Genomic DNA, 21428 nt, shown 5'->3' on the forward strand with positions numbered 1-21428 from the left:
ATTCCACACCATATTAGGGGAGGGCCGCCTAGTCAAAGAGGGGACTTCTGCTGTCAGCCGGGAAGGCTTGCGACCTCTGGATGCCTGAGAAATAAAGGGAGGTGTGTCACCCGCTGGCCCCACAGGGTTGGCCGGTGGGAAGGAAGCACACAGGACACAGCACACCACCAAGCTCTCGAAACTCAGCTTTATTGACTTCCAGTGTTTCCCTCTTGGTCTGAGCTCAGCCCAGCTGGCTTTGATAGGTCACTGAGACTCAACGGCACAGGGGCTGGCAACACCCCGGCTCCACCACTTCCCTCCCCGGCCACTGGGCTCCCCAGGGAGGGAGGAGGAGAGGCAGCTTCTGTGGTGTTGGAGAGAAAGAATGGGCAGCAGGGTCAGAGGCCAAAGGAGCCATACAAGCAGCAGCATGCCCGGAGCACCCATCGCATGCTGATTCCAGCCACACACACACACACACACACACACACACACACACCCCAGAGCGCTAGGGTGGCCTTCCACCTTCCAAGCTCTCACCAGCCCATGCCCATCAGCCCTCTTGAGACCATGCCCTGCTCAGCCAATCCGCCCTGGCTCATTCTCAGACCCCAGGACTGCCCACAGGAAAATAACCTCTCCCAGATGCCTCAGGGCTTTGATTTGTACACTCTAACCCCAGCGCTAGCAAGATGTATCAGGGGAAACGAAGCTCAGACCATTCCCCCTTCATCCACATTCTTGCCACCCCTGCCAGGGACAAATCAAATGACAAGATGTCCCCATCTCACAATGAGTTAACAGGCCGACCAGAGCTGGAACTACATATCCCAAGATGCACAGCTCAGTTAACTGCACACCACTTCCCCCAAGCATGATCTAACAGAAAGGAGGCGAGGTGCATTGCATTCTGGGACTTGTAGTCCCTAGGAAACAGCACCAAACACCCTGGGAAGCGTTTACAGGCTAAGCCTACCTCCCACCCGGCCCCCGCCCACCGCCCAGGCCCGGCTCTATGCTCAGCACGGGTGAGGGAGAGGGATGGAGGATCCCCTCCCAGTGCACAGGGTTGGGCGCTGTCCTGTTGGAACTGTGCAGCAACTCTGGGTCCCGGACATCCAGCTCAGAACACATCTGGGGAGAGAGCAGGGGTGGGGTGACAGGAGAGAGGATCAGCCGCAAGCTGTGGAGGGCAGAGCTAAGCATGCAGCCCTGGGCTAGCCCTGTGGCCTCTCCCTGAGCCCTGATGCATGGTGCGGGAGGATGGGGTGTGGTCCCTCCTAGACCTCCCTCCTGGGGCACCCTGGCCCTATCCCCCCTCTCCAGGGTTAGCCAGCCTCACCTCTGGCTAGTCCGGAGGCTGGGGGCAGGCTGAGGCAGCAAGAGGAAGGGAGGAGGAGTAGGCTCCGGTTCTGAATCTGGACGGGCCGAGAGGCTCCCGCCCCACCCAGCTAGCCTCCCCGGAAGACCTTATGGCCCTACGGGCCACAGCATCTTCCTCGCCACAAAGAGGCCTTCTGGGGAAAAGGAAGAAGGGAGTCCCAGCCAGGCAGGAGGCAGTGAAAGCAAGCGATGTAGCTCGCGGGGAATTGCAGAGAGAAGAGTGCAAGGGAGGAGAAGCAGCACCAGGAGGGAAGCAACAGAGACGTCAGAGCTCAACACTGCGCGCGGAAACCGGGGTAGGGGTGTCTGCAGCAGACCAGGAGAGCTGTGGCTGCCCACTCTGGCTCAGAGAACCTCAGGCCAAGTCCTCCTTCCTTGACATCATTCAGCAACACAGGTGGCAGAAGGCCTGGGCATGAAGGCCCGACCCAAGCCACTAATGCCCCTTAGAAACTCCCCGTCTAATAAGAATTAAGTTCATCCTGGCTCCTCAGGCCCTCCCGCTGCCCTGAGGTCCCCCCACCCTGGACTTCACCAGGGACCTTTCAGCCGTGGGCTGAGCACAGCAAATCCACGCTGGAGGGAGGGGTGGACCTGGGAGGGGGCACCGAGGTGGAGAGGGTCTCCTGCAACTCAGGCCATGCCCTTCTCTGACCAGGACTCCCAGTGCCCCTGAATTGGGTGGGCTGGGCCTGGTGATCAGAGGATGAGGCAGCGTGTGGCCTTCTCCTCCGGAGAGGGGCTGGGCTTGGCTGTGTCACCCCTTGCACCCTCATGGGGCTCCCGTACGCCTGGATCGTGGTTCTGGGCCTTGGGCTGCCCCTGCCGTCGCCGCTGTGCCCCCCGCCCACCTGCTGGTTTCTTCCCAGCTGCCTCCATCTCTGACAGGCTGTAGGCCATGGCAAGCTGCAGGTCCTCGTCCTCTTCAGAGAGGCTGCCGTCAAGGGGTCGTGACACAGGGGTCTGCCGGACCTGCGTGGCCCCTGACCTGGAGGTGACAGACTGCTGCTGCTCACGACGGCTCAGCTCCAAGCCCAGGGCCAGGTCGTCTGGGATACCTGCAGGAGTCACAGCCACCATGAGGCCCTTTGATCCAGGCCGCAGGAAGCCTGCCAGGTGGCCTCATGCACTCTGGCCACTCTCAGCCCCTCCTCTGGAAGTGGGGGTGCATGCATTTTGAAACCTAGCATGGTTATGAGCATGGCCAGTTATTCAGCTTCAGCAGGTACAAGCTGTCTCTTTGGGCAAATTATTCAATCTCACTAAGCCTCCCTTTCCTCATCCATAAAATGGGAATGACAAGAGTGCCTACACTGTCAAATGGTTCCAGTGATTAAATAAGACAGCTTGTGAAGTGCCCTTATTAGCACACAGAGCTCCCAGAGTCAGCGGGCACCAAAAGGTGACCATCCTGTACCGCATGGCATTGTGGGAAGAAGAGGTCAGCCCCAGGAACCCTGCATCCTGTAGTTTCATTCCTGGCTTCACCCTTCACTAAGTAGGTCAAAGCCTCGGGCGTGGGGCTGCCCAGGAGTTAGGACCGTTTAGCTATGCTCAGGCTCCATCTCTGCAAATGAAAAGTAGGGCGAGTGCAAACTGCCCTGCTTTCCCCTGGTTCCTGTAAGAATATTGGGGATATGGTGGTGTGTGTACAAGGGCTTTGAAACTAGTCATGTGCTCTGCAAACTCCAGACATCCCAACTCATGACAATGGTGACTAGCGGGCACTCTGAGAGCCCACGATTCTGTGTCCCGGCCCCCCTACCCCTTCCCTGGATCACCATCTCCGATCGTGCCAGTCTGGCCTCCCTGGCCTAGGGGAGTACAGAGAGGAGTAGGTTGGGGAGGGGGCTCTGGGGCCTCGGGCTTCCTGCCAGGGATCAGTGGCTGGGCCCTTCCTCACCATTGATTGTGACGGACTTCAGCTGCCCATCCTCCTCCACTTCTACCCGCTCCTGCCCGTTCTCCATGATCCTGTGGGAGACAGCACGGTTCACTGGGCAGGCGGGCCTGAATCCTGCGGGAGTCTGTCCGGGCTCTGCGCTGCACTGGACAAGACGTACTGGACTCTGCCCTCAGGGAGCTGCCTCTCGAGTTGTCTGCAGCCCCCCCACTGCCACTTCACCCTCCAGCCCTGGCATGGTCCCAGAAGCAGCCCTCACCTGCGTGTGGTGATGCGGCGTCCTTGGACAAAGGTGGTGGACGTAGAGACGGAGCGAAAAGCACCAGCCCCAGGACTGAAGGAGAAAGACGAGGAGGAGAAATCTGGCATCGGGACAAGGGGGGTGGGGGAGGAGGGGGCATTAGACAGAGGCTGCACTCGGCAGGCAGGCTGTGCTCACAAAGGGCCGAGAACCTCTGTGAGGCAGGGCTCTGGAGACATGAGAGAGAAGGCGTGGGAGAACAACAAGCTGAGGTAAGGGGCTCCAGGACTCCAAACGCTTGCATGCATGGGAAAGAATGGCACTTACCAGAGTGCCCAGGAAAGGAGGAAGAGAAGGTGAAGAAAGGGCCCGAGTGTCGGGAACCCCGGTTCTGAAGCTCTGAGAAGGGGCCCAGGTCATCTGCAATGAGTAAGCAGATGAACCATCATCTGGTGAAAAGATCCTCCCCCGCCCCCCACTGTGTGAACCCTTCTTTTTTTTTTAAACATTTATTTGTCTGCACTGGGTGTAAGTTATGGCATGTGGGATCTAGTTCCCTGACCAGGGACTGAACCCCAGTCCCCTGCATTGGGAGCACAGAGTCTTAAGTCACTGGACCACCAAAGAAGACCCTGAACCCTGCTTAATCTTAGTCTTGAAATAGAAGCTGCTAAGCAACTGGGTACATTTCAGCTTGGACTGATTTATAAATCAAATTCATTTTTAGTGTTATATATGAAAAAGTTCCCTGGTCAATTGCGGCCACCGTTAATACAGGAAGGCGGGCAGAAGGAACATCTCCTTCAGTTTTAGGCATAAGCCTGGTGTGATGTCAGGCAGACGCTCTGCCATCTGCTGTGGGACTCTAAGCAAGTTATCTGAATGTGCCTCAGTTCTCTCATCTCTAAGTGGGGATAAAGTTATCTATCTCCCAGGGTTCATTTAACCATTCAAATAGGTAGCGTCTATTGTTGTTTGTAATGGCATTATCACTGTCCCATGATGTTCTGAGTCTTGCTTGCATGGCTGTCACTGTGGAGGTTTAACAATGAATTACTGTTGTTATCATTTACGTAAGGCGAGTCTCTGAAGTGTCACTATAAGGTCACGAGGGTTCTGGCATGTGTGAGATTCTGTCCCAGCGCTCACTTGGATCCACCCCCACAAAGTCTTCTGTCTGTGGAATTCTGTTTCCCTCTCAGCTCCTGCCTAAGGCCTCCCGGCTGATGGAGGGTGGGCCTGGAGGGAGACGTCCAGCTCGTCAGACGCCCACCAAGTCCACTCACCAAAGAGCTCTGCAAAAGGGTCTCCACTCCCGAAGAATTCCCGGAAGACCTCCTCTGGGCTGCGGAAGGTGAAGGTGAAGCCAGGTCCGCCACTACCAGCTTCCTCGCGAGACGGGCCGGTTCCTGGAGGAAAGGCAGCATGGGGAGAGGGCTCAGGGCAGGCACCCTGCCCTGAGTGAGGGAACCCCACCCGAGGCTCGGAGACTCCAGGAGCCTGGAGTGAGAGCAAGAATCCACTGCAGAAGACTGGCCTCCCTGTTTCTCCCTGACCCACTTCTGTCCCGGGGTGTCCCCGCTCCACCTACCTGCCCCAGTCAGCCCTTCCCGGCCATAGAGGTCGTAGATCTCACGCTTATGCTCTGAAAAGAGAGACTGGATCATTTCTCCCTTCCTCTGGGATGACGGCCACCTCCCCCCACCCCCAAATTCCAGGCTAGGCCCGTCTGAAGACTGTCCAGAGACTGACACTTGGGGGGCAGGAGGGTGAACAGGGGACATGAACATGGCCATGGTTTTAGCAGCAGCTCAGCCCTTCACACAAGGGATCCTTCCCATCTGTAAAATGGACACAATAACAGCACCGATCTCATAGCTGCAAGGATTAAATGAGATAATCCACCTAAACTGCCTAGCACAGTCCCTGACACTCAGTGCTTCATAAATGTTAACTAATGATCACTATGTTATCATTAATCAGGGCTTTAACCTAAATGTCACAGAGACCTTCCGTGACTACCTAACAAAAGTTGGTGCCTGTGATTCCCTATTCCCTATCACATCACCCTATTATTCCTTTAGAATAACCTTGTCTCTGCATTTACTTGGTTAATGTCCATCTTTCCTGACCAGACTGTGATAAACCCATCAGGGCAAGGACATAGCCTATTTGTCCTTCATTGTTCCTCTGCCCAACAAGAGCCTGGTACCTTGAGCACTCAGTGAATATTTTTTGAATTAATGAATGAAAGACCTGGAGTCATATTCCTTGAGCAAGTTACCCCACTTCTCTCAGCCTCAGTTTTCTTGCCTGCCAAATGGGATGATAAATCCTGTCTTGAAGAATGGCTATGAAGACTCATGGAGATTACACCCCCTAAGGCCTGGCTCAGAGAAGGCTCAGCATACCTTGGTTCCCTGCCTTGCTTCCTTCCCCTTATCAGGACGTATGCCGCAACTATCAGACCCTGGGGAACAGACACTGAGACAGGGGATCAGGGGAAAAATAAAAGGGTGCTTGGCACAGAGTAGGTGCTCCTCTCAACTGAAACAAAGAATTCCAGAGTCCCTGTGATAGAGGAGCACTTAATTGCCAGGTTGAAAGAGGCATGGAGGTGACGAGGGTGGTGGCAGCATGGCTTTGGGAAGCAATGTGATGGGCATGAAGTGGGAGTGACAGGTGCTGGCCTGCCCTGACCCCTGACCCTGGCCCTTACTGTCGGACAGCACTTCATACGCCTCGGCCACCTCCTTGAACTTCTTCTCAGCAAACTCTTTATTATCTGGGTTCTTGTCTGGGTGCCACTGTAATGCCTTCTTCCTATACCTGCAGGAAGTGGGTTCAGAGGGGAAGGTCAGGGGACAAAGGCAGGCACTTCCCACACGGAAACACAATGACCCATTTCCTGTTAGCGCACCATGGCCCTTCCACCACTCAGATCCAGGTCAGTCCCAGCTGCTAGGGCTGCCTCTGCAGCAGTGTTTTAATGGAGTCCCTCTCTCTCCCCTCTGCAGCCAGTGCTAGGACTACATACTTGCATCAGCAGATGATAACCTGAGAGGGAGAAAGTCCCAGCCCTAACCCTTCCCTGGGGCTAGCTTGGTCTGGGGTTGCTACACGTGTCCATGGAGGGTACAGAGGCCGCTGGTCCCTCCTGGTCTCAGTGCTTGAGCATGTCTGCACTGCATGCTCAGAAAGCCCACACTTAAGACGCTGGGGGATGGGGTAGGAGTGAAGACTGAGGGAAAGGACGGGAGGGTGCACTGGAAAAAAAGCCCACACTGCAGCTCCTAAACAGAACTTCTGCCTACACATTTTCCCCTATTCATCCAGGGGTTTCCTTCCTCCCTACAGGGGGTCACTCTCTGAGGAAGCCTCCAACCCCACCCCAGTCCTTTCTAAGGACCTGGCTCTCTCCGCACTGCCTCTGAAGGGCCCGGGGGTGGTGGCTGGGGGGGTGGGGTGGGGTGAGTGGCTTTCTGATGCACGGCGGAGGCACTTACGCCTTTTTGATGTCATCAGCGGACGCACTTCGCGGTACGTCTAGGATCTCGTAGTAGGATGCCATGGCAACTCGTTAGTCGTCAGGCGGGTCTCCTTGAGGGCTGCGGGGTAGAGAAGGTAGAGTCAGACCCGAAAGAACCGAGAGCCCCTCCCTGGGGCTGAAGACCCCCTCAGGGGCTGCAGAGCCCGCTGGCTCTCCTCGCGGCCGGTGACTAGACTCCCTCCGGCAGCCTTATCGGCCCTGGCAGGCGGGTGCCACCGGCTATCTCGGGACTCAGAGCCGGGGCGCCCTATCGCAGCCCGCAAACGCCAAGGGCCCCCCAGCCTAACCGGGGCCCCCCGCCCGCACCTCCTCCGCCAGGAGTTCCTGGCCTCCTGCAGCGCCCCGCCCCTGCCCCCCTCCGGGAACCGTCTGGCACCGGCTGCCCGGCTCGCGGCTGCTGCGTAGGACGCGGCCGGCCCAGCTGTGCGCGCAAGCGTGCGTCAGCGGCACGGAAACTACTAGAGACCCAGAGGAGGCCGGCTCGGCCTGTCACCTGGGGGGTGGACTGGGGCCGTGCTGCTGCAGGGGCTGCCGGGAGATGGAGGCGGAGCCGGCTATTTTGGGCTTGCACCAGAACAACGTCATCCCCAGATGGGACCTGGGAGACAGCGGCAGGTTCCATTCAAGCGTGACGCATTCGCCAACAAACAAGCCTCCCAGTCCCTGGCCCCTCTGTGGCCTTCCTACAGACAGGCTCGGTGACTCGGGGAAAATCGCCACCTCAAGGGCCCATAGACTCCCCTCGGGGCCTAAATCCTCCCCTTTCTTCAGATCCCTGCTCCAGCCCCATCGTCAAAAGAGGCCGCCCAATTTTCCTGAGTAGGTCAGACCTGCCTCTCATAGCTGTTCTTGGCATATTTCCTCACACTGGTCAGAGATACAGATTAGCATTTGTTTATTTGACTGACATTCACCTCCCTAACTAGGATGTCAATTTCGGAGGGTAGAGATTATGTCCTTTTTTTTTTTTCTCTCTCTCACTAGAGTATTAAGGACAGTTAGTGGGATTCAAAAATAATCCGTTGGATGATTAAATAATGAACAGATGGGAACATGTTGTTAACGGTTTTGACACATTTGGGGGGGGGGGGGGCAGAAAGAGAGGAAATTCCCAGATTCGAGGTTTTTCTTTCCAAACTGATCCTGAGTAGACCTCTTCCATTTTAAAGTGATTTCTAGCCCATGGCCTCATGGGAAATTGAGAGAACCTTCTAGAACTGGCTTCCACTTGCTATCCAGGCCAATGCACAAACATTAATTGAGTATCTTATATATTGTAGATGCTGCCAGGATGTAAAAAGAAGACTGTGGCCCAGTCCCTAACTTAACAGAGCTCCAACCTAAGATACCAGCCCAGCAGTATAAACCACTAGGAAAACCCAAGGCTTTGGAAACAGACAGACCTGGTTTTGCAACCTGGTGCTACTGTGTGACAGGAAAACTTCTAAGGACTCGTTTTTTTTCTCCCTTAATACAGGTAATGCCTAGGGCTCTTTGAAAGTCACATGAGGTATAGTGAATAGGTGGTACAGGTGGGAAAGAATCCACCTTCAAATGCAGGAGACACAAGAGATGCAGGTTTGATCCCTGGGTTGGGAAGATCCTCTGGAGTAGGAAATGGCAACCCACTCCAGTATTCTTGCCTGGAAAATTCCATAAACAGAGGAGCTGGCAGGTTACAGTCCATGGGGTCGCAAAGAGTCAGACACTACTAGGCACACAGCACAGGCTCTTAGTACAAAAACTCTGGCATCATTACAGGCTGAACAATAATGGTTATGTGAATCCAGTATTTTAAGCTGGGTGACCCAGAAATACTTTCATCAAAGAGAAGGGCTTGAGCCAGACATGAAAGCAGAGCCTGGAGTGCATTTGTCCAGTTTTGCTGGCTGCTCACAGTCTCTGAGCCTCCTACCTACCTACACCTGGTGAATTCCCACTGTGTAGGCTTTGATGGGAAGCAGGCCACTACTTGCCACAAAACCTGACACTTTCTCTCCCAGACTCCCTGGCTCCAAGGGCGCAGGCAAAAGCCAGACACTCTGCCAGTCGGGAGGGCCAACTGGGAATCTGCAATCTGGAACAAGTCACAGAGAAGCAGGGGCAGTTGAGAATTCATTTCTACAGCGGTGGCAGTAGAGCCAGCAGTGGCCTCTAGTGTCTGGAGGAGGGAATGTCAACCTCAATGCCTGGGTGGGAGGAGGCCTCTCTGCAGTGAATGGAGGGGACAGGGGTCTTTTAGGCAGTCTGTCCCATGCCCTGACCTTGACTGTGGTACAGACTGCCCAACTTCCCTTGATGGCTACCTGTTTGCAGAGTCTTATTTGGCAGCCCTTGTATCGATACTGTATGCTACCCAGTATCTCTCCAGTTATATGTGTGTGTGTGTGTGTGTGTTGGATGGGGGTGGGATTGGGTGGATGATTTCCTGTTGTTGTTTTTTTTTGCCAGAGTTTCTACTGTTTCCAGTCTTGACTGACCTTGGTATAAGAGGAAGGAATCAATTAGGTTCAATCAGTTCAGTCATTCAGTCATGTCCGACTCTTTGCGACCCTATGGACTGCAGCATGCCAGGCTTCCCTGTCCATCACCAACTCCCAAAGCTTGCTCAAACTCAGGTCCATCGAGTCGGTGATGCCATCCAGCCATCTCATCCTCTGTCATCCCCTTCTCTTCCTGCCTCCAATCCCTCCCAGCATCAGGGTCTTTTCCAATGTGTCAGTTCTTCACATCAGGTGGCCAAAGTATTGTAGTTTCAGCTTCAGCATCAGTCTTTCCAGTGAATATTCAGGACTCATTTCCTTTAGGATTGACTGGTTTGATTTCCTTGCAGTCCAATGGACTCGCAAGAGTCTTCTCCACAGTTCAAAGGCATCAGTTCTTCGGTGCTAAGCTTTCTTTATAGTCCAACTCTCACATCCACACATGACTACTGGAAAAACCATAGTTTTGACTAGACGGACCTTTGATGGCAAAGTAATGTCTCTGCTTTTTAACATGCTGTCTAAGTTTGTCATAGCTTTTCTTGATTAGGTCACTCCAAAGTCTTCCAAATCTCTTTCTTTTTACTTCTCTTATCTCAACAGACTTTTGTCTAGCACTTACCATGTATGTGGTATTATGTTAAGACTAGGAATATAAAGAGATTTAAGTTTCAGTCCCTGTACTGAGGGAGATGAAAACCTTGTTGGGGCACAGACAAACGACAGCTGAAGGGAATTATGTGGAACACGAGTAGCAAGCAAAGGGTTAATTTCCTTTGTTCACAAAGGATTCCAACAAACTTATGAGCAAAGACGAGCAATGTAATTTTTAAATGGGCAACGGGCACAGCAAAGACAGTTCACAGAAGAGAAAGTACTGATTTTTAAATATGGAAAGCTGTTCAAACTCATTCATAGTAAGAGAATTATAAAGGAAAGCTGCAAGAAAATACTTTCACTCCTCAGATGATTGATGCAGATCAAAAAGTGTACATTATATGGGAAAGGCTGTGAGCACAGGAGGTCTCATATATTGGTAGTGGGAGGGGTAATTTGGATATAAGTTTTAAAGAGAGCAGTATGAGGTATATATCTAAATTAAAGGTGTGTGCCCTTTGACCCAGTAATGCCAATTGTAGTAATCTGTAGTTGTACATATATGCAAAAAAGTATGTGCAAGTGTTGCAGCATTCTTTTCAATAGCAAAGAATTAGAAATAACCTAAATACTACACCATTAATAGCAGACTGGTTAAATAAGTAATGATACAATGCACTATGGAATACTATATTGTCACCAAAAAGAATGAGGCATATCTATATGTAATGCTATGTTATTGTTAAGTGAAAAAACAAGATGTAGAACAAAGTATATTTAAATGTGTGCACACATTAGTATACATTAGTGTGCACACTTCAGCAGTCTGGAAGGAAATACCATAATAACAAAAAGCATGAACAATGATGGCTGCCAAGAGGGGAATAAATGAAGGGGACTTATTTTTGCTGTTTGTAAATCTCTTTGGTACCTTTTGAATTCTGAAGTGTGTGTACATAATAACTGGTCAAATACACATGTAATCTTTTAAAATCTAGTTGGGGAAATGGGATATCAGAAAGAAGCTGAGTGTTACGCTACAAGGCGATCCATGCCAAGTATCAAATGAGCAATAGAGACAGAAGAGAGAGACTCTAGAGGAAGGAGAGGTCTCGGAGCTGGATGGGTTCTGGGTGACTGTGACCTAAACTGGAAGGAATGGCAACAGTGAGGCAAGCAGGGGGAGGGAGGCTAGAAGGGAATGCAACTTTGGAGGCAGGCATGTTCCTGACACATCAGAGGTAAGGGAGGAAATGTGTTGGGTGGAATCCAAAGTTGGGGCTCTGTCTCTTGTGTCTGCTTTCAGGAGGTAATTGTACCCTGGCTTTAGAAGCCTCGGGGATGAAAGCATTCCCCTACACTGAGGGAGTCCTCAGGAGCCAGGCTAGATGGGCACTCCCAGCTACCCCATGGAGATCTGGGTTGCCACCTCCCACACCCACACCCAGCCCAACCTAAGCCTGCCAGAACTTGCCGACAGAGTTACTAACTGGGAGGCCTCACCAGATCCGAGAGGAGGTGGTCCTCCAACTGCCCAGAGTGGGCTGGCTGGTACAGCCATCAGGAGGGGAGCCTGGCCACCTCTGTGGATGCCCAGCCATGTTGGCAGGTGAAGACCTCACCTTTCTCAGGGCCTTCCCTCACCTATTGGATGTCAGTTGTGGGGAGCTTTTGAAGCTTGGCCCCAGAGACGCCTTGGCCCTTGTTCAGCCCTGGAAGCTGGGTCCCTGCACCAGCCCCCCGCGCCCTCTCCCACGGTGCCTGGGCAAGGGAGTGTCAAGCGTCACCCCCTCCCTGCCTTCGAGGCAGCTGAGTCACCGTCTGGGCACCGGGGACCTGGCAGGTCTAGACGAGGTGACCTCTGGAGTGGTGCCCCGATCTATTGCAGGTGGGAGGAGAGAACACCGAGGAAGAGGAGGCAGCAGTTTTGGCCAGACTGACCCAGGTTTCAATCCCCACTTCTCCACTTCCTCGCTGAGTAGCCTTGTGCAAGTCACGTGACTTCTCCAGGCCTCTGTCACCACATCTATAAAAGAGGCATTCATTAAACAGATTTGAGAATCTAATATGTGTCAGGCAGCATTCTAGATCCTGAGAGAAGAATAGGCCTTGTTCCCATGGACCTTCCAGTCCAGTGGGTACAATAATTATATTTACCTCAGGATTAAAGAAGGTAGTATTGGGCATTCCCTGGTGATCCCATGGTTAGAATTCCATGCTTCTACTGCAGGGGCACAGGTTTGATCCCTGGTCAGGGAACTAAGATCCCGTAAGCCTTGAGGGGTGACCAATAAAAAATCATTAATTAAAAAAATCAAAAAGATAGTATGAATGTGGGGCCTAGTATATAATAGGTGCTTAATAAACAACAATTTTTCTTGGGTTTTAAAAGCTCCTCAAATAACCCCTCTTCCCTCCCCAAGTTTGAATCCAGTCGATAGAAAGACACAGGATAGAGATTTGAAATTCAGCCCTTTTAGAGGGGAAAAAAAATCAATAAAAGCAGACTGGAGGATACAGCTGAGCTAGCTATTCAGCCAAAATGGGTTTCAGAATAATTAAATGATTCTCCGAAGCCCATCGCACAAGTAGACACACAATTGCAGGCCTCTGTCTTCCCAGGACAGAGCTTACCTGTCAGCTGAAATCCTCAGAGAGGCATTGAGAATCCTTTCTGTCTCTGAGAAAATCATTGCAAAATAGAGGGAGGAAGCTGTTGGGCCGGGTGTGCCTGTTTTCTGCTCTAAACTTCTCACCATCGTGGTGCCACCACTCCATCCTCTAATTACAAAATAATTATTGAGACAAGAGACAAGAGTGACAGGGACAGGTGAGGGGGACCATATGGGGAAGGGGAGGAGTCACTGCCTTTCCAGTTTTACCTGAGTGGCCTCCTGGGCTAGGCCCAGGTGCAGGTGTGTGGAGGTATGTGTTTTATTCACCCCGTTCTGAGAATCACCCACCTTTCCTGCCCTGGTTTGTATCTCATAGGCTGCACCCCCTTTTTCCTAGGTCTTCTCTTACCAACTAGTGCGTGTCTCGGTTCACCCAGTGGGAACCACTGGCTGGCGATTGAGGGTGTAAGGAAAGGCGAAGCCAGTCTGTTTCTCTTCCCGTCAAAATCAGAAAGTAACTCAGGTGATGCTGCGTCTCCTGCATGGCTCTGGTATAGTATAGTGTTATTTGCTCAGTCATGGTCTATGGGGTCGCACAGAGTCGGACACGACTGAAGCGACTTAGCAGCAGCAGCAGCAGTCCTACTGTTCGCAACCCCATGGATTGTAGCCCGCCAGGCTCCTCTGTCCATGGAATTCTCCAGGCAGGAATACTGGAGTGGGTAGCCATTCCCTTCTCCAGGGTATCTTCCTGACCCAGGGATCAAACCCATGTCTCCTGCATTGCAGGTGGATTCTTTACTGTCTAAGTCCACCAGGGAAGACCCTGACAAACACCCACCCTCCTCCCCGCTCCTGGTCCCTCTGAGTAGCTCTACTGTGGCTCCAGATGTCACCTGGTGATCTTGGCTCCAAAGCTCTGGCATCATCATCTCATACCTTGATTCTTCCAGCCCTAAGGGTGATAGCAGCTTCCTGGCTTTGCTGATTTTGGGATTTCCTTGCCAGCATCCAAGCCTGGGAAAGGGAGGCTGCAGGGAGGACAGTGCCAAGGACAACACTAGGCACTGCATCTCTGGGGCTGCAGTAGGGGTGGGGGTTGCCCTAGTTTTAGACCTCCAGTGATCAAACCATCCCTCCAGCCCAGAAGGCATTACAGAAAATCTACACACAAGGATTTGGGGGCAGTCGTCCGGTTGGAAGTTGTGCTTGTGGCATAGGTTTGAAGACAGGTCGTTTGTCTTTATCTAAAAGTGATGAGTTAGATGATGATTTCAGGGAGGTAGGCTCCCTCTTGACCCCCAGCCATTGCTCCACGGTTGCTGCCACTGTGCCACCATTCTTCCTTAATGCCAGCTTCTGGACTCTCTACCTCTCTTCACTCAAACCTCCTGCCTGAAGAGGACAGAAGGGGCGCTAGTGAGCACCAGCTCTGTCAGACACCTCTGTCAGACACCATGTCGAATCTCCTGGCCTCAACCAGGCTCTTGTTGCAGCCCTGTGTGGCTCAGACCAGCTTCACAACTTAACAGCGCCTCACCTCCTGCCCCCAGGTCTTCCCTGTTGACCCTGCCGCCCAAGTGTGTGCAACCTGGAAGTACAGGCGAGTTAAAGCTTGATGCGGGGAAGGTTTAACCAAGGCGAGAATGGAGCCAGTGTAGAAATTCCCCACCCTCACCTCCTCTCCTGCCCAATCTCCCAAGGAATGGTTCTAAGATGCCATTTATCCCGCTACATCCTCTCCAGGATGAATTCTCCCTCCTTCTCTGCTTTACCCACCTCAGCCTTCATTCTGCTCCCTGGAATGAAATCTGAAGTCAGATCTGCTTTCTGGGGAACCCAGGCTAAGATACTAGCCTTCTTATCTCTTATGAAGGAACCCACCCCCAGTGGTTTTCCCAAGAGAAAAAGACATTTGGGAGACAATGAGGCCACAGCACTTTATTTAGGACAGACACAAAGGATTCTGCTAGTATTCATCCCCCTCCTCCTCTTCTCCCTCCCCCTCCACACTATCCATGCCCACCTCCTCATAATCCTTCTCCAGGGCAGCCATGTCCTCCCGGGCCTCGGAGAACTCACCCTCCTCCATGCCCTCGCCCACGTACCAGTGCACAAACGCCCTCTTGGCATACATCAGGTCGAACTTGTGGTCCAGGCGGGCCCAGGCCTCAGCGATGGCGGTCGTGTTGCTCAGCATGCACACGGCACGCTGCACCTTGGCCAGGTCTCCCCCGGGCACCACAGTGGGGGGCTGGTAGTTGATACCGACCTTGAAGCCCGTGGGGCACCAGTCCACAAACTGGATTGTACGCTTGGTCTTGATGGTAGCAATTGCGGCGTTGACGTCCTTGGGCACCACATCTCCACGGTACAGCAGGCAGCAGGCCATGTACTTGCCGTGGCGGGGATCACACTTCACCATCTGGTTGGCAGGCTCGAAGCAGGCGTTGGTGATCTCTGCCACTGACAGCTGCTCATGGTAGGCCTTCTCTGCAGAGATGACTGGTGCATAGGTGGCCAGGGGGAAGTGGATGCGAGGGTAGGGCACCAGGTTGGTCTGGAACTCGGTCAGGTCCACGTTGAGGGCACCGTCAAAGCGCAGGGAGGCTGTGATGGAGGAGACAATCTGGCCGATGAGGCGGTTGAGGTTGGTGTAAGTTGGACGCTCGATGTCCAGGTTGCGGCGACAGATGTCATAGATGGCCTCGTTGTCCACCATGAAGGCACAATCTGAGTGCTCCAGGGTGGTGTGGGTGGTCAGGATGGAGTTGTAGGGCTCAACCACGGCCGTGGACACCTGGGGGGCTGGGTAGATGGAGAACTCCAGCTTGGATTTCTTGCCATAGTCAACAGAGAGCCGCTCCATCAGCAGTGAGGTGAAGCCAGAGCCAGTGCCCCCTCCAAAGCTGTGGAAGATGAGGAACCCTTGGAGTCCCGTGCACTGGTCAGCCTAGAGCGAAGAGAAACGTGGGATCTGAAGCACTACTGACCAACAGCAAAGAACCAGCTTGTGCTCTTTGCGATTTCCCCAAAAGTTTCATAAAATCCTTGGAAGACTTTTCCAGGGGCAAAATATAGGCTCTGATATGGCAGTCCCACTCTCCTCTCCTTCCCCCTCCTCCTCTCTCAAACCTCCCGAGACCTTCCACAGACATTTCTCTTTACTCTTGTGCCAACAGTCATTTATTATCATAACTTTCCAATTCCACCTGGTTTCCTACCCATGCCCGCCTCCTGATCTAACTTCTGATGTCTCTGGAGGGCTTCTTTACTGAGATCAGCAACCTAGAAACCTGGTCCACATCCTTGCTGAAGGCCCAAGTTGATCAGAGAGCCTTGGGCTGGTGTTACTTGGATCCCTGTTTTTCACAGGGCCTTCTGTCCACATCCCTACAATACAGGCTGACAATCTGGGACTGCGTATGGGCGTTCATAGCTTGGCCAGGCAGCCAATCGACTGGTGGCCACTCTGCACAGCATTGGGCCAGTTACTGTAGGAGATAAAGGGGACACCCAGTTATGGACTGGAACCCACCCTTTGCCTCCCCTCCTTACTAGTCCTGATCCTGTGTGTTTAATTCTTGTCTGGGAGACTCTCCCAAGGATGGAAACTGCCCTTCTTCATCTGGCCTCCAGATCACTTCACGACAGGAATGCAAATTTCCCTTCCCAGCCCTCAACCCTTCTCTCACCAGCTTCCGAATCCGGTCCAGCACCAGGTCAATGAGCTCTTTTCCGATGGTGTAGTGGCCTCGGGCATAGTTATTGGCAGCGTCCTCTTTGCCAGTGATGAGCTGCTCTGGATGGAAGAGCTGGCGGTACGTGCCCGTCCGAACCTCATCTGCAATGGACAGAATTGTAGGTGCCCTGCCCCTTGCAGCCTGGCTCCCAGAGCCCCAGGGTACACAGAAGGGGTGGGGTCACCAGGCCCATTCAGGCAGTCGCTATTGCTCTTGGCTTTAAGGGTACGTCAATAAAAAGGAAAGGGATGTGTGGTGACCTTGAGACTCTGGAGCTGAGTGATAGCAGATCTGGAGTTCTGATTGGCTGCAGCAACTGGAAACCACAACTCCAGGGCTCTCCAGTTATGGAGAATGACTTGCCGGGGTACCTGGGACAAGGCGTGACAGGGCCTGATCATCACTCACCGATCACAGTGGGCTCCAGATCCACAAACACCGCCCTCGGCACATGTTTTCCAGCCCCAGTTTCACTAAAGAAGGTGTTGAAGGAGTCGTCCCCTCCCCCGATGGTCTTGTCACTGGGCATCTGCCCATCTGGTTGGATCCCATGTTCCAAGCAGTAGAGCTCCCAGCAGGCATTGCCAATCTGCACGCCGGCCTGCCCCACGTGGACTGAGATGCACTCACGCTGAGTGGGCAAAGGGCAGAGAGAAGGGTATCATGTCTGGACATGATTCCTGCCTTCCTTCCTTGAGTGGTTCTCCAGCTGAGAGCAGAAGTTCCTAGACTTTGCTCTCTGTGCCCCATCTCCCGGGGGATGTAGGGTGCGGATAAAACCCTCAGGGGAAGCAGAAGATGTGACCATTTCTAAGATTATAGAGTCCTTCTCAGTGACTAAGCATCTTAAGGAACATTGAGGGGCTCAGATGAGTCTGCCAGAGCACAACAGTCAACCGACTCACATCCAGAAAGAAAGTAGCATCCATTAATAAGAAAAGCAAGAACCAAGTGAGGTTTCAGGGCTGAGAGACAAGGATGAGGTTTATAAGAGCAGAAAGAACTCTGGATTCACTTTACAGTTAGAAATGCCAGTGAAGAAGGGGAACGTGGGCCTGGAATGGATGTGTGTGTGCTGTTCTTTCCTCTTGGCTATGTGTGGTTCTGGAGTGAAGAGAGTCTGGGAGGAAAGTTCTTCCTCACATGGTTCAAGGCTGGTGGTCAAAGAACTCTTGCCCCTGAAGCAGGACTGGGGTAACCCGCTTGGTCCTAGAAAAGAGAAAGGTCTCTGCTCTGGGGAGCACCCATGAGCATCAGAGAGACTTGACTCACTTACTTCATCTTGTATTGAGCCTCCATTATGTGCCTGATGTTGTGCAGATACTGGAAATTCATAACACTTAACACCTGGTCCCTGTGCTTAAGAAGCTCACTGTCTAGGAAAGGGAGACTTTTATATGATTAAGATATGTGACAGTGTGGGAAGTGGGATCCCAGAGTGTTTCTTCCTGCTCCCTTTGAGAAGTGTTTATGGCAGACCTTAAAAACAAAATGAAGGAATTCCCTGGCCATCCGGTAATTAGGACTCTGTACTTTCACTGATGAGGGTCAGGGTTCAGTCCATGATGGGGAACTAAGTTCCTGCCAGTCCCATTGGATAGCCATAAAATAAAAAAAGAAAAACAGAAAACTCAAGCACACCCACCAAATTTCCCCAAGCTTTAAGGCTTAATCATGTGGCAGTTGTGGAGACATGAGAATTCTCACACTGCTGCTAGAAGCCCAAAGTGATGCATCTGTCTTGGAAAGTGATTTAGCAATATCAGAAAAGCTGAAGATGCTCTTGCTCTAGAGAAATTCTCACACAGGTACACAAGAAAACAGGTGCAGGAACAGTCATAGCACCATAGCGACGGAAGCCAATTAGAAGGCCCTCAACAGGAGAAAGTAGATAAAGAATGATTCAGAAGTGGGCATGGGTGAATACAAGAAAGAATCTTACTCCAAAACATTCTTACCAGAAAAGAAGAAAATTAAGAGGAATCATGACATGATACTATTTATGTGAATCTTCAACTTGTATGCATCATCTACAGATACATTTTTATGTTTGCTATATATTCTTGGAATGTGTTACAAAAATAAAAAAAGCAAAGGAAATATTAACACCCAATTTGGAATAATGGTTTTGTTTGGTACAGGAGGGAAGTGAATGCAGTCAGAGGATTCTGTTGCTTAAGCTGGGTAGCAGGTGTTCATCATATTATCCTTTATACCTTTTTGCATATCTGAAATATTTCAGAATTTTTTTAAAGAAGATGCTTTCTTCACAAATTGAACACTTCTCTGATTTTGTAAATATGATACAAGGGCCTTAACTTCTTGTGATTTTTTTGGATGACTGGGATTAATACAGAGACCATCTGTATCCCAGCCCCATAACTTCCCCACTTGCCTCAAGCAAGAGTCTTCTGAGGGCATCTTCCATGAGAAATGACAATAATAAGAGCCCCCTCCTAGAATTACTCTGCAGATGAAAGAATGCAAGTTGCCTGGCTCACTGCACAACACAGACTAGGTCAGGCCATATTTCTATTGGATCCCCTTATCCATTCCCCCATCACCCAACCCCGGGGGTCATAGTAAGAGAAAGTCACAGGGACTTCCCTGGTGGCTTAGTGGGAAAGAATCTGCCTGCCAATGCAGGAGACACACGTTCGATCCCTGATCCAGGAAGATCCCACATGCCGCAGAGCAACTCAGCCCGTGTGCCACAACTACTGAGCCTGTGCTCTAGAGCCCGGGAGCCGCAACTGTTGAGCCCTTGACCTGCAGCTACTGAAGCCCGAGCACCCTAGAGCCTGTTGCTCCGCAACAAGAGAAGCTACCATGACAAGAAGCCCACACCCCGCAGCTAGAGAATAGCCCTTGCTTGCCACAACCAGAGGAAGCTTGCATAGCAACAAAGACCCAGCACAGACAAAAAGAAAGAAAGAAAAATTTAAAAAGAGAAAATAATGAATTAAGCTGGGAAGGGTTCAGGGTCAAAGGACTCCAGAAATCCCCAGGTCCATGAGGGAGGGCTGACTCAGCTCATCAATCACCCAGCAGGGCCGATGCCTGCTGCTGTATCTCAGAGCCTGCCCAGGTCCCATGCACAGAGCCAGACATTGACCAGGCCTCCACAGCTGAGGGCCCATGCAAGGCATGTCTGACGTGGAGAATGCCTGAGACTCTGGAAACAATGCCCCTCACTCTGGGTATGGGCACAGAACCCAGGCCCTGGAGTCACACAGACTTGGCCTCAAACCCCTGTCCCTCTGGGACGTGGACGTGCTTCAAGGCGGCTTCTCCCATTGCCTTTCCTTGTCGGTTAAAATAGTATAATTTCATACTCTGCAGGCTTTGTCATTCGGGTGCTTAGTTCCATATGTTAAGCACTGATTAGGTGCCAGGCACTGTGCTAAGCGGTTCACACACTATCTCATTTAATCTTCATAACGCCCCCCTTAGGTAGGTATTTTTATTACCCTATTTTACTGACTCTCAGAGGAGTCAAACAACTCGCTCAAGGTCATGAGCAAAACCAGGAATATTCAGAGAAGGGACAGCCTGGCTCCAACCACACTTCTAACTGCTCTTCTGTCCTGCCTGGGGGGCAGGTTTTTGTAACAGATATCAAATAAGCCCCCCCCACCCCCATAGCACCCTCCCACCCCTAATTTCTCTCCCCCCTGGTACATAGCTGAAATGAGGAGTCAGATCAAGGCACAGGGAAAGGACTGGCTAGGAGGATGGGTCCTTACAGCTGGGGGCTGGAACCAGAGGCCAGCAGGGGCCCAGGTTTACAGGAAATTGCCTGTACTTTCTACTTGCGTCCTGCTCATCCCACTCTCCCTACCCCTAAATTCAAAGCCCTTCAGCAGCTGCTCAGGCTCTTACCCAGGTCCTAGTTACCATCACCTGTCCCTCTCCATCTCCTGAACAGGCCCCTGCATACTAGCACATTTGGGGGGCCACACTTCCATCTGCAAGTCTCTTTCCCTTTCCCCTACCTCACCTGCCTCCACACTACAGCCCATGAACCCCTGGACACAAGGGACCCTCATTTGCATCCTCAGCCCCCACCTCTGCTTACCATGCTGCCTGGCTGGGACTAGCTGGGGTCGTCTGTCTGTCTGCTGCAAGACCAAAGCTGGGGACAGGTCTGTGAGGGACACAGAGCCTGCTGGCCTCCTTATACTCTCTGGTCTGCTCTCAGTTGGGGGGAATGTTGTTAGAAACAGCCCCAGGAGGGCAGGTCTGTTGACTTGGTTACCAGGCAGCAGGCAGGCGCTGGTCCCGGGCCCAGGCAGGGGAGGAGGTGCCTGCAGAGGAGGGGCCTGCTGGTAGCCCCACACAGGTATCCAGGTCTCTGGGTACACGGTGTCTGTTGCTCAGTCACACAACCCCTGGTGCTTCAGCCTGGCCCTCACAGGTGGGAGAGGATTTAGAAACTAAGCTGTCTGAGCTGCAGCACTACCCCCAACCCCTCCCAGCCCCCCAGGGTTGGTGAGGACTGGAAGAGGAGTGGGCGGGGCTAAGAAAAGTCTGCAGTGGACCAGAAATAATGAGTTACCTAGGGCAGGAGATCAACTTGGGCCTTTCTGGGTGGAAACTCAGAATACCAGAGAACAGCAGAAACTAGAGCTCAGGATAGCCCCATCTCCAGGAGATGTAAGAGACATGAGTTTGATCCCCAGGTCAGGAAGATCCCCTGGAGAAGGAAATGGCAACCCATTGCAGTATTCTTGCCTGGAAAATCCCATGGACAGAGGAGCCTGGTGGGCTATGGTCCACAGGTCACAAAGAATCAGACATGATTGAAGTGACTTAGCACACACTTAACTTCTTTTGCCTGAGTTTTCTCATCTGTAGACTGGGGAGAGGTTGTATACTGTGAGATTAAACAAGATGCATGTTCTTAGTCCAGAACTGGCTGTAGTCCACAG

At 52.2% G+C, this 21428-nt stretch overlaps 2 protein-coding genes across 5 annotated transcripts; both read right to left on the reverse strand.

Annotated features, from left to right (window-relative positions):
• Nucleotides 1-168: 168 nt before the first annotated feature.
• Nucleotides 169-7563, reverse strand: DNAJB2 (DnaJ heat shock protein family (Hsp40) member B2). Of its 4 annotated transcripts, XM_070386259.1 has the most exons (10): nt 7366-7539; nt 7016-7117; nt 6229-6338; nt 5101-5154; nt 4796-4918; nt 3837-3929; nt 3528-3630; nt 3269-3339; nt 2217-2423; nt 169-1116 (listed from the first exon to the last, which is right to left on the reverse strand). In XM_070386259.1, exons 2-10 carry the CDS (start codon nt 7078-7080, stop codon nt 1106-1108), a joined length of 837 nt encoding a protein of 278 aa, XP_070242360.1. In that variant the 5' UTR covers nt 7081-7117; nt 7366-7539; the 3' UTR covers nt 169-1105. The 4 variants fall into 4 exon arrangements, with proteins under 4 accessions (XP_070242360.1, XP_070242373.1, XP_070242354.1 ...); XM_070386272.1 differs by lacking the exons at nt 169-1116; nt 6229-6338 and having other exon boundaries at nt 1916-2423; nt 7436-7563; XM_070386253.1 differs by lacking the exons at nt 169-1116; nt 3837-3929 and having other exon boundaries at nt 1916-2423; nt 7366-7546.
• A 7145-nt stretch (nt 7564-14708) lies between these two features.
• On the reverse strand, nt 14709-20703 carry LOC102281213 (tubulin alpha-1D chain). The gene is made up of 4 exons (XM_005889685.3): nt 20576-20703; nt 16906-17128; nt 16450-16598; nt 14709-15707 (listed from the first exon to the last, which is right to left on the reverse strand). Exons 1-4 carry the CDS (start codon nt 20576-20578, stop codon nt 14724-14726), a joined length of 1359 nt encoding a protein of 452 aa, XP_005889747.2. The 5' UTR covers nt 20579-20703; the 3' UTR covers nt 14709-14723.
• Nucleotides 20704-21428: the final 725 nt, after the last annotated feature.

Source organism: Bos mutus, chromosome 2, assembly GCF_027580195.1.
Source record: "Bos mutus isolate GX-2022 chromosome 2, NWIPB_WYAK_1.1, whole genome shotgun sequence".
NCBI classification, from domain to species: domain Eukaryota; kingdom Metazoa; phylum Chordata; class Mammalia; order Artiodactyla; family Bovidae; genus Bos; species Bos mutus.

Excerpts from the sequence above, each read along its gene's own strand:
- LOC102281213 (XM_005889685.3), bottom strand. Across the intron at positions 16,599-16,905 it reads TCTGGAGCCCACTGTGATCG|ATGAGGTTCGGACGGGCACG; the intron begins GTGAGTGATGAT and ends TGTCCATTGCAG. Across the intron at positions 15,708-16,449 it reads TGGACCGGATTCGGAAGCTG|GCTGACCAGTGCACGGGACT; the intron begins GTGAGAGAAGGG and ends TCTTCGCTCTAG.
- DNAJB2 (XM_070386253.1), bottom strand. The coding sequence starts at position 7,080 with ATGGCATCCTACTACGAGATCCTAGACGTACCGCGAAGTGCGTCCGCT. Across the intron at positions 4,919-5,100 it reads GGAAGGGCTGACTGGGGCAG|GAACCGGCCCGTCTCGCGAG; the intron begins GTAGGTGGAGCG and ends CCTTTCCTCCAG. Across the intron at positions 3,340-3,527 it reads CGCCGCATCACCACACGCAG|GATCATGGAGAACGGGCAGG; the intron begins GTGAGGGCTGCT and ends TGTCTCCCACAG.